This window comes from Halichoerus grypus, chromosome 12 (genome assembly GCF_964656455.1).
Source record: "Halichoerus grypus chromosome 12, mHalGry1.hap1.1, whole genome shotgun sequence".
Classification (NCBI taxonomy): Eukaryota; Metazoa; Chordata; class Mammalia; order Carnivora; family Phocidae; genus Halichoerus; species Halichoerus grypus.
In genome coordinates, this window is record NC_135723.1 from 102,367,892 (window position 1) to 102,380,086 (window position 12,195).

The 12,195-nt window shown below is 45.9% G+C and overlaps 1 protein-coding gene across 1 annotated transcript in view; it reads left to right on the forward strand.

The window, feature by feature from the left end:
- Positions 1-229: 229 nt before the first annotated feature.
- Positions 230-12,195, forward strand: part of DPP6 (dipeptidyl peptidase like 6) — an 898,846-nt gene continuing 886,880 nt past the window's right edge. Inside the window, exon 1 of the mRNA XM_078059778.1 lies at positions 230-354. Within this exon, the coding sequence (XP_077915904.1) occupies positions 295-354 (60 nt within the window). The 5' untranslated portion in view covers positions 230-294. The remainder of the gene's footprint in view (positions 355-12,195) is intronic.

Genomic DNA, 12,195 nt, shown 5'->3' on the forward strand with positions numbered 1-12,195 from the left:
TCCGGGACTGCTGCCCGGGAAAGCTGCGCCAGGCAGAGCGCCCCGCAGCCGCTGGCGCCGGCCCCGGCTCCCTCCGGGGTCCCAGCAGCTGCTCCTCCTGTGCGGCTCGGGGCCGCGGGCGTCGGCGTCCAGCGCGCGCAGCCCCGCGGACACCTGCGCCCGAGGACTCGCCGGCGGCGCCCGACGTGGCCGCAGGGCAGGACCACCCTCGCCTCCCGGGGACGCGCTCCCTGCCGCCCTCCGCGCCAAGGAAGTTTTGAAGGTGGAGCTGCGGGCCCCCAACTTCCTCCGGACATGAATCAAACAGCGGGAGTCTCCAATAACGTCAGGTGTCCCCCGGGGAAAGGCCACAAGGTAAGGGACCGCGACGGAGGCGCTTGGGCGGGACGTGGAGCGCGGGTTGAGGCCGCAGCGCGCAGGCGAGCGGACCCTCTCTGGTTTGCGGATTCCGAGCCTCAGTTCCCTTCGCATCCCGGCCACTGAGGGCTGGGGGGGTGGAGGTGGGGTGGGGGAGATGGTCCTTGAGTCAAGGCGGCCGACGGGCGCGGGGGCTGTGAGAACAGGTGGTGCGTCCTAGACCGGAGCCCACAGTCCGGCGGGCCAGTGCACCTGCCTGGGCTACCCGGGACCGGGAGAGCCTTGGGCGCCGGCGCGGCGCTCCGTCGGCTCGCTGGCACATGCAAGATTCCCCCCAGATTGCCGAGTTTTCGGGGGGAGGTGGCAGGAAAGGTCAGCGGTGGGAGGCAGGGCCGCGGGAATCAGTGTGACCCTTGGGCTAGGGGTTGCCGAAGAGCGCTTCCCCGGCAGCGCTTTGGGCTCTGCGGGGCGCGCGCTCTCCTAGGTGTCACGGGCACGTGCTTAATTAACTTTAATGGTCCACGCGTGCCTGGAATGATCTCCAGGAAATTACTGCCGTTCGGAGAAAGGAGACCAGGCAGCGGTGCGGGATTGCTGCAGAACCTCCACGGTAGCCCGGAGTGTGTAGGGATAAGACGTGGGGAACGTGTGTTTGCACGCGCAGAGAAACAGACGGCCCCAGAGGCCCCCTGTTCCACACGGAGTCTGTGTGCGGCACAGCCCGCTTGGCCTTGGCCAATATGACTCTTCTTTTTCTCCCCTGAGGCTCACCTCAGGTTGCAGTTAGTTTGCAAGGAAATTCCTTAGCTGGGTTCCATAGGGAAGCCGTGCAGCAGCTTATGTATCAATGTACAATACTTATAAAATACTTTAGAGTATTTCTAATTAAAAAAAAAAATGAAGAAGTACTTTGGATCTTAGATATGATGTATAACCTGAATCTGTGCTCTGGTCTTTTGTAGACACACACATGTGTTTATCAGCATGTTAGTAGAAGATGGTTGTATTTGTTGAAAGTTGCACATAATGTGGAGTTGGATTTAGGGATGATACTGGATTCATTTGGTGGATGAAGGAACTCTTGGTTTGTTGAGTTATGTAAGATGAGGATTTAGACTGAATGCCTTTATATCAATTGAGTGATATTCAGCATTTTCCACTCCAGTCAGACCCGGGTGAAATATTTCAATCAGCAGGCCATATCTCTGATCTCCGTGCTCATTAACTATGATTCGAGCATTTACACTTTTCACATTTACTTTACTTAATATCCATAGGAAATGTCATTTTAATATGTAGTAGCTGATATTATAAGATTTTAAATTAAAAATAATAAAGTTTCACACATCAGTGAGTATGTGGTAGAGACATCTGTGGAGTTCAGAAGATCATTCAATAATTTCTTCTAGAAAGTGCCTTTGGTTCCGGTGTTAAAGTGGCTTCTTGGCAGAATTGGCCTGCAGGGTATTGACACCAATAAAACTTTCTGGGAGGTGTTCAACCCTGGGAAGTGGGCAACAATTCAGAAGGTACTAGGGAACCTGTTAGTGCTGAGGATGCACCTAGAAGGTGTGCAACAAAAGCTTAGTCCACTGAATTATACCGATTCAGTGAAGTTATTCCTTTAACAAACATTATATACTCTGATTAAGTTCCAAGAGCTGAGAACCCAAATATAAACTTAGAGATTGCCTTCATTCTCTACAATGAAGCTCTGGTCATACCCACCCCTCATGCTTTAACATTTTTGATAGTCCCCTTGCCCTACAGTGAGGTAATTATGGTCTATCTGCTGGAAGAAAAGCATTCCAAACCCCTTCCTTGAAGAAGAGTCCAGCGATGTTGTAGGATGCCTTGGGAGTTTATAGATTTGTGGTGCGTGGTGTGTCGAAGTTGGTGTGGTGATGTGGCGGTGCTGGAGAGGGAATCCCCGGGAGGGGAGTGAGCGAGCGTGGAATGAACAAGGCACACGCACACACCAGGGAGTTGGCACGCAACACCAGAAAGTACGACACACCACGTGAGGCTTAGGTTCGGTAGTTCTAATGGAATATAGAACTCAATAATACCAGTTTATTTTATCAGAAGTTTGAAATAAGCCTGTTTCCATTTTACATGAGGGTTCTCTGTGGGGGACTTTCAGGGAAGAAGGGCCTCACCGTCTCAGGAGAAGGGTCACTGGACCCACCTATGTTTTGTCTCTTTCACTTACCGATCACAGGGACAGCAGTTGGTATTTGGCACATTATGATGATTTGTTCTTGGGAAGCATTGACCGTCTTTGTGATTTAGGGTGGCTACTCGGTGGTTGGGTTTAGCCATCACTGCTGTTTCCTGCCAGGTGTGCTGTAGCTTCCATGCTCCTGACGGTGGAGGGGGTGTGGAAGGGCCCACTGCTCCCGGCTGCTAAGGATCACATCGGTAACCACCCCACTGTGTGCCCCAGGATGGGCAGGAGCTGGTGCTCCTGAGAAGGTGGTTCCGGGAGTTATGGTCACATGGGGCTGGGAAATTAAAATGTCCCTGTGGGATGATGAAGTCGTATCTACCATGTTGGTCTGGGGTTGGGCACAGTGACTGGTATTCACCAAGTACTTGTCAAGCACTGGTCAACAAGTCAGGCTGTTCTGTAAATACTTGAGGCCTGACGAACAGTTGGGATTCGCCCACTGACCAGTCGAGCAGCCCACGTAGGGTATTTCCACAGTGGCAGGCTCTGTGTCCAGAGGGGCTTGCTGGCTTCTGCCAGTGTACTGGAGTATGATGCTTTCTAGAAATTTATAAGCGTCTGCCTACCTGCCTTCCTTCCTTCCTAAGATGTATACAAACTGGTATGCATTTTATGATACTAATTATATAGAAATACATACCTGAAGAGAAAAGATGGTAAGGAATTACACCAAACTATTAAGTGTGATTAACTTGGAATTAGGAGAAAGAATGACTCTTATATTTACTATATTTTCCACTTAAGTTTTCTATAGTCATGATGTATTGTGGGCTTTTTTTTTGAGTGCTTAATGGATATATTTTGTGATGATATTACTAAACAATATGAATGTTTAAAATTTTGGTTTTGAAAAGTTATGTACCATTGTACAAGGATTTATCAAAATCCAGTATAGCAGGAGGGGAAGAATGAAGGGGGGGAAATCGGAGGGGGAGACGAACCATGAGAGATGATGGACTCTGAAAAACAAACTGAGGGTTCTAGAGGGGAGAGGGGTGGGAGGATGGGTTAGCCTGGTGATGGGTATTAAAGAGGGCACGTTCTGCATGGAGCACTGGGTGTTATGCACAAACAATGAATCATGGAACACTACATCAAAAACTGATGTATGGTGATTAACATAAAAAATAAAAAATAAATAAAATAAATAAACGAAAAAAAACCAGTATAACCTTTATAAAAAGAAGAGCTGCAGTTTTATTATTTACACAAAATGTTTGCATTTCTTTTTTCATATTCTAAAAGATACTAAAGTCTTCTATGGTAAAAGATGTTGGTTACTCAGTATTGCAGAACAGACCGTTTAAACTTCAATATGCAGTAGTTCACGTATTCCAGAATTATTCTCTAATCTGTTGTTTTTTGAAAATGTTTTCATTAAATCTCTTCCGGAGTTGTTAACTTACTACTTCACCAGTATGTATACTTTTCTTCATTGCTTTTTGAAATGTAAAAGTAAGGGTGCGTAAAAGCCATTGCTACTGATACAGGGTAAATTACAGTTTTAAGGTCATGCATATTTCGAGGAAAATAAACTTTCCTATTTAAAACATTTATTTACTGATAAACTAGACCCCGTGTTGCGTTTCAAATTCTCATTTTTATTGTTTTATGTGAGGCATGGGTATAATTGTTGCAGGAGGTCAGCGAGAGGACAAGACCACAGGTTGACCCTGAAGGCCCCCTCCTCTGTGCTTGGAATGTGTGCTCTGGTTCCTAGGTCTCAGCCCTGAGAGAGGAAGGTATCCTTGAGACACTCCGGATGCTGTAGGTAACTCTGCCTTGTTAAGTCCTCTGTAAACCTGTAGGATTCTGGCAGGAGGGTGTGATCTGTGGTCTGGCGGCCCCACGCGAGCCTGGTCTGTCAGCTCCTTGCTCACCTCCCCTGCTCACCTCGACGGCCACCACCATCTGGACTGGCCTGCTTTTCTTCCGTCTGTTCCCTGCCCTCAAGTGTGGGGCTTGGGGGCGGTTTCAGATCATACCCAGGAAACTCCTAAGGTTTCCAACTAACAAAACCCAAGTATTTTAAGTTCTTTTTGATGAATTTAATTTTCTACTCTCTACTTACTTCTTTCTATTTCTAGTGCTTAATTCACCACAAGGACAGGGTTAGCAAACATTTGGCCTATGGGCTCGATTTGGCTTGGGTCTCTGTCATTTTTCCTTTAGGATGTTAAAAAAAAGACTATTAGCTGAACCACTTTAGTTCAATAGGAATGCATTTTGTGAAGTAATCCTGGCTAGACCCTCCTGCATTTTTACTTTGCCTTCATTCTTAAAGGTATTTTTTTCTGGTTCTAGAATCCCAAGTTGATAAGATTTTGGTTTCTCTCTCAGTACTTTCAAGATGGTGTCTCACTGAATTCTGGTATTGATTTTTTTTTTCCTCCAGAGAAGTGAACAGTCATTTGAGTCATCATTCCTTGAATGAAATGGGCCAGAAGATTTTCTCTTTATCTTTGGTGTTTGGTGTCTGAGGGTTAGGTGCCTTGACGTGGTGTTCTTCATATTTATTGTGTTAGGGCTTCATAGATCATCTTGAATCTTCAGATTCACTGCGTTTGGTGAAATCACATGTCTCTTCTGTCCTGTTCGTAAGCTGTTGGGATGACAGTTATTCACAGTCAGACACTTCGTCTGGTCCTGCGGGTCTTGGAGATGCTTGTGCTTTCAGACTTCTTTTCCACTGTCTTCTTTACATGTGCTCATTTCCGTTGCTGTCTTCTCACATTCAGCAACCCTTCCCCTGGCTTTCTCCATCCTGCTTTTGGCACATCCGGCGGTTTATTTCCAATGTTGTGTTTTTAATTCTAGAAATTTTACTTTGTCCTATCTTCATAGTTTCCGTTTTTCCTGCTTGGATTACGGTCTTTTCCTTTATTGTAAATACCTTTTCCCTGTAAGTAACGGATCTCATGACAATAACCACTTTTTTTTTTTAAAGATTTTATTTATTTATTTATTTATTTATTTATTTATTTATTTATTTATTTGAGAGAGAATGAATGCAATCACAGTGGGAGAGGGAGAAGCAGACTCCCCGCTGGGCAGGGAGCCCAACCTGGAACTCGATCCCAGGACCCTGGGATCATGACCTGAGCCAAAGGCAGACACTTCACCAACTGAGCCACCCAGGTGCCCTGAAGACAGCCACTTTAAAATCTGTGTCTTCTCATTCTGGCATCTGGGTCATCTCGGGACTGGTCTAGGTTGATCATGCCTCTTTCTTTTTTTTTTTTTTTTTAAAAGATTTTATTTATTCATAGGAGACAGAGAGAGAGAGAGGCAGAGGGAGAAGCAGCTCCCCGCTGAGCAGGGAGCCCGATGCGGGACTCGATCCCAGGACCCTGGGATCATGACCTGAGCCGAAGGCAGACGCTTAACCATCTGAACCACCCAGGCGCCCGAACATGCCTCTTTCTTGAGAATGGGTCACATTTTTATATTTCTTTGTGTGTCAACTGATCTTGAATTTTATTGTTGGCATTGTGCATATTGAATGGAGGGATTCTGTTACGTTTCTCTGAAGATTGTTTGTTTATTAATTTTTTGTGAGCTGGTAAGTAGAGTGGCAATTTACATGTAAGTTTTGTTCTTTTATCCTCATCTAGGCCACCTGGAATCTCCCCGGTACTTGCATGGCTCAGGGGAGGCCCAGAGATGTGGGCACCACTTGTACACAGAATTTCAGGCTCTCTTACTGATGTTCTTCATTCTTAATTCTAGAGTTCTCCTCTCATTTTCCAGCTGTGGTAGGTAATTGCCTCAAACTCTGTCCTCTCCAGAATCTGCTAATGTGGGTTGTTCACCAGTTGTCAGATTGTTTTGTATTTTGCAGAGATACGTTGATACCTGCTTTGTTGTGACTTTGACCCAGTCGTTATTGGGAGTGGGACTCCATCTTTTTCCTTAGTTCAGTGTGCAGGCTTTCGAATCAGTAGTTGGGGATTTTACTTCCTGTGGCCCTAGAACTGGTGACATCAAGTTTCTAGGATAACGCAACGGTCATTAGACTTACTCCTCACTTTATTTTCCTGAATCCTTAGTTCAAAACGTAACATCCCTCTGTGCTTTGAGACTACATCCAGGAAGGAATGATCAGCCCAGGTGGGACCTCCCAACCTTGCTTCGACCTTCGACCTCCTTCTCACCAGGACTTTGTTGACATCCGTGTGCTCGTCTCTTTCCCGCGATTCCCAGTCTCCTCCCTTTCTTCCCGGTGAGCTGTTCTCTCCTCCCCTGGGTGTCACATTCTCCAAACTTCACATTCTGTTAAAGCATACCCTGTGAGATGTGAAGGCTCTTTCTTCCTCTGCCTTTTGTCCTTGCTCCAAGCTCCCTCCCATGTCCTTCCCACGCCTCCCTGCCCTTCTTACTTGGACAGCAGAGCTTCTGCCTGCCGAGGCGGTTCCCCCCTGCCCCACACACACTTTTCCTCCATCTGCATGTCTCTGGAATTAAGCAGCCGCCTCCTCCTTTTCATGGGTTAAGGGATTTTCCCCCTGGATTTTGGGGCACAGCTTAGTCACCACGTCCCCTTCTGTGGGAAGCCATCCCTAAACGATTAGTTCAGCCACAGACCCGCAAGCTGCTGAGGACGTGAGGAGCTCATGCAAGGCGTGTCCTGCCATGTCTCTGTCCTCACCCATCAGCGCAGACCCACCAGCCCCGCGCCACCAGCGAGGACATCACAACTTGAGATTCAGCTGAGGAGGTTTCCCTCCTGACTCTTTGTTGCCCGTCTCACTCTCCAGTCTGCTTTTTTGGCTTGAACGTCAGACCTTTCCACCTGCTCTCATCCCTGTACCTAACCTGTCCCTGAGCCTCTGGCTCTGACTGGACCCCCAGCTAACCTCATCCTGACCACTGATACCTGTCCTCTCCTATGGCGGCACCTGGGTCCTATGACACACAGTCCTCCGGTCCTCATATGTAGTATTTTAAAACAGGATCTAGCTTCAGAGGTAGTTTTGTTCTATGCTTTCATTTCATGAAAACTGAGCTCCAACAAAATGCACTAGTGAATGAGACAGCCGAGACACTGACTCACTCCCTGGCTCCCCGTCCTTGGTGCCTCCCGTCATACTGGGCTCTGGCATGCTCTGACTCTGTTGGAGCTCAGATTCGGGGCCACATCTGCTATATGCTTGTACATCATGCAGGTTAGTGACTCAGCCAAGAGGACACTTCACTAATATTTAATGTCAGTAAGAGCGTGTCCAGGTCATGGTTTGTGTCACTCACCTTAGCTCTTCATACTAAGCAGGGGGCTTAATTGTAAGCTCAGTCATTTCTGAAAGAAATAGGAAAGGGGACCCATATAAATAAAAAATGTAAATTCTTTTTACTACCCAGAGCCTAGATCATTCCAAAGAATTTGAGAATGTTTAATGTAATGCGTAAAACATAAATTGCTTTAATGACTTCCAGGATATTAGTGAAAACCTATTTATGTTATTTTGGTTTTACATTCTATTGATTTAAAAAAAATTTAATTGTCCTCGTTTTCTCGGTAAAATACATAAAACAAATATAAGCTCATGCATAAGTTAAATTTCCAGGAATAGAGGGCAGTAAATGAGTAATAATTGCCTTTCTGGTTAAACTTGCTGGATTACTTCGTTTTAAGTCAAAAGCTGTTCCTCAAATGCTGTATTTTAATTATCTCACATCTTGGGCCTTGTGAAGGAAATAGATCAATTGGAATTTAACAGACCCCCACTCTGATCTTATTTTTAAGTGCCCAGAGATCTGTGTGTAGTTAGCAGAGATGGACGAAAGCTCCCCAGCTCCTTGCTGGTCCTGTCCCTACATCCACAGGGCCTGAGAGTCTGCATGGGTTTCATTCCATATATAATGTGCATGTTCTTTCAGTGTCTCTGTCTGTTTTATGAACATTTCAAATGCAGTATTAAGAGATCATAACACATCTAGACATTGCTATATAATTAAAAATTGTATCTGCCATAATGTGGACACAATGGAACAAGTTCACATTTTTCATAAAGTAAGCGAGATGAAGATGTGCTGGGCCTTTGTTAAGATAGCTTTAAATGTATGAGTTAGAATGTGGAGAAGCCCATCCAGTGGAGGATTATTTACTGAGGTAGAGGATCCAGCAGACTGGATCTGAGGCCCATCCAGTGGAGGATTATTTACTGAGGTAGAGGGTCCAGCAGACTGGATCTGAGGCTCATCCAGTGGAGGATTATTTACTGAGGTGGAGGGTCCAGCAGACTGGATCTGAGGCCCATCCAGTGGAGGAGGATTTACTGAGGTAGAGGGTCCAGCAGACTGGATCTGAGACCCATCCAGTGGAGGATTATTTATTGAGGTAGAGGGTCCAGCAGACTGGATCTGAGGCCCATCCAGTGGAGGATTATTTACTGAGGTGGAGGGTCCAGCGGACTGGATCTGAGGCCCATCCAGTGGAGGATTATTTACTGAGGTAGAGGGTCCAGCAGACTGGATCTGAGGCCCATCCAGTGGAGGATTATTTACTGAGGTGGAGGGTCCAGCAGACTGGATCTGAGGCCCATCCAGTGGAGGAGGATTTACTGAGGTGGAGGGTCCAGCAGACTGGATCTGAGGCCCATCCAGTGGAGGAGGATTTACTGAGGTAGAGGGTCCAGCAGACTGGATCTGAGAATTCGTTGAGCTGTGCCTCCTATTTGGGTTGAGTCTTAGGTAAGTGGTTACTGCTCCCTGGGCCTTCCCCCCCCAACACCGTCCATCACTCTGAAAACTAAGGCTTCAAAGCTCCGTCAGGCTCTTCCTTGCTGATGTTCCAACCTGAGAAAAAGCCTTAGGCAGAGTGATTGCCATTATGAACGCATTCCAGGGCATAGATATCACAACCAATTCTATAATCAAGTGTGCCTAATGTAAACCCTAAGCCCGGGGGAGTCCTTCACACTTTAGTATGAAACAGACACATACTATGCTTATCTGACATAAACTTATAGGCTGAAGGTGGAGGTACTGTATGAAATGAGATGATCAACAATTTGTATGCTGTTCTTCCCCACTTGTCGTAACTTTTTCATGAATGCTATCTTACCTCATCTCAGGACAGCTGCCAGAGTAGATGGGTATGTTTTTAGTCCTCCTTTTATTTTTTAACTGAGGAAACTGAGCTACATGATTATATGCAAGTCACTTCCAGTCATAGGGCTAGTAAAACTAAAAGTGTTTTCAAACTGAAAATGTGTAAATAATGAATAATATTGAATCTTTTATTCATTAAGCTGCAACCCATGCTTCTTTCAACCTATCTATTAATTTCCTCAATGCTAACTATTATTTATCTATTTTATAAACATTGGACTTCTTGCTTACTGTTTAAGAAAAAAAAAGGAACTGCCACTTTGATAGGCAGGGTCATCACAGATGAGACAGGAAACACAGAATAAAATACCCACGGTGTTAAAACTTGAATAAAGCCAAATTTGGGATTGTGGTCAGAGAAAAGAGAGGTCAGTTCACGTTCGTTGGGGAAGGCTTCCCATAGACTCATTGCCTCCTGTTCTCACTTTGTCCCTAACGGTCTAGAAATAGCATGCAAACTAAAGGCTTCGTGCAGCAAACTTTTACTGCTCCCCCAAATGATAACCATGATCCTTGGCAACCAAGGTGGGCCCATAGAGCTACCACGTAGCATACGCTGTATTTGCTTCCCATGATTTTTATTTGTGATACTGAGAGTAGATTCTGGTGTCTTCCAGTGTATGGCCCCTGCAGCTTAACTTCGTCTGTATAATAGTCAGAAGCCTGAGAAATCATAAAGAGGGACATGATCTGAAAACAGCAAAAATAAAGCAATGCACATCTTCTTCCCACCATATTGGCTTTTGTAGTGCGCAATGTTTCTTTCTTAATTCATTCCTCAGCTGCCAGTTGGACACCTGGGTAATGGAGATGCTATTCATTGCTTCATGGGCCATTTATCTTCTAAAAGAAAGGCCCTGCCCACAGCCTTGCCTCTCCTGCTTGAACATGGGACTCTGCCTTCTCCTAGATCTAGCTGATCAGACAAGGGCTGAACACGTGCTCCGGGGGAAGAAATCCACAGGCTGAGCTGAGCCAATCAAACAGTGTCTTTGGAAATTTGAACCGAGAGACCCAGAGATAGTCGTCAGAGGACAGAGGGCACAATGTGGAAGATCAGGTAGACTCTGGCAGCCCGGGATGGTCATGGGAAGCTAAGGATGGCTGTTGAGAGAAAGGGAGGGTGGGGAGTGAGCCGGGGGTGGGAATGATGGGCCTTGAAGCATGCACGTTGACTCCCTTCCAGACTCTCTGGTTACACTTCACCCGAGGCTCGTCTCTACATCTCTACTTCTTTTACTTCCCTTCAGCTCCTTCTGTGTTTTGAGATGCACCATTATGTAAAATTGGTAGAAAATAAAGAAGCCTCTTTAATGACTAACAAGATTTCCTATGTTTGCTCTCATTCCCCATTACCACCAAATAAAGCCTTTTTTTTTTTTTTGAACAAACTTTCTGGTAAACTTCTTTGCATTTGAACTTTATATCCCAAGAGGAATACGTGAGAATTAAAAAAAAAAAAAAAGGTCACTGAATTGCTTTCTAAGCTGGAGTGGAAGTGATGGCTCATTTCCAGGTTATTATTGGACAGAGCTCGCCGGAGCTGAATTTATCAGAAAAATAGAGGGTTTCTGTGAGGCTTTGTGGCAAGAGATAAAAGGGAATAAGACAAAAAAGGTGATGTTGCTGGCGGCCAGGAGATACACTTTGGGGAACAGAATAGAAATGTTGCTGTGTTGTATCTGGCTTTTCAGAGAAGTGTCAGTAAAAACCTTTTGGGTTCACTAATGTGTTATCTAGCTAGACCTGGGGTTTTGTGGCAACTGGAATTGGATAGCTCGATGGAACATTGACTATAGGTTAAAGAGAGGGGTGGGGCAAAAGTCACCTGCCCAAGGGGAGCTCCGAATATGTCCATTACATCCATAATGCATTTGTTTGTGGTTGTTTTGTTAGTTTGAGCTACTTTTTACGGGTTTCCACTTTTTCCCTGCAACCAAATGAGCTCTAAAAAAAATGCTGTATAATGTGTGAAGCACCTGGGGGCTTCGGTAAGCATTAGACGTGACCCCGCTCCTTCCCCTGAACGAGTTTCTCAGTGTTAGACCGAACGTAATAGACTCACGGGACCGTCGGGAAACACCCTTGTTCTCGTCCTCCAACTGTGCCTGGAAGCAAATACTCAGCTGGTTCGGTCTGTACCCAGATTCTGAGGATATTATAGCCTATTCCAGTTCTTTGCATTACAAATAGTGTGATTTCAGAAGTTAAAATGCCCAGTGCGGCCTAATATATTATCGACTCCAAAACTGACTCTAAGACAAGCTTCCCCGCCCGCTTCAGGTCTGGCCCCTGCCTTGGGAGGCGGGGGTCTTCTCCTTGTCTCTTTCCTAGTGTTCTCCTCAGTCCTCCTCTGCACCCAGTTCCCCATTTATCTCTGCTCCAAGATTGGGTTCAGGAGGAGGAGAAATGAGGGTAAAGGCAGAGTATAACGTGGTGGTGCTCTAGGGATCTGGTGATAATAGGTCTCTCTGGGTGTGACATTTACACAAGGCTGA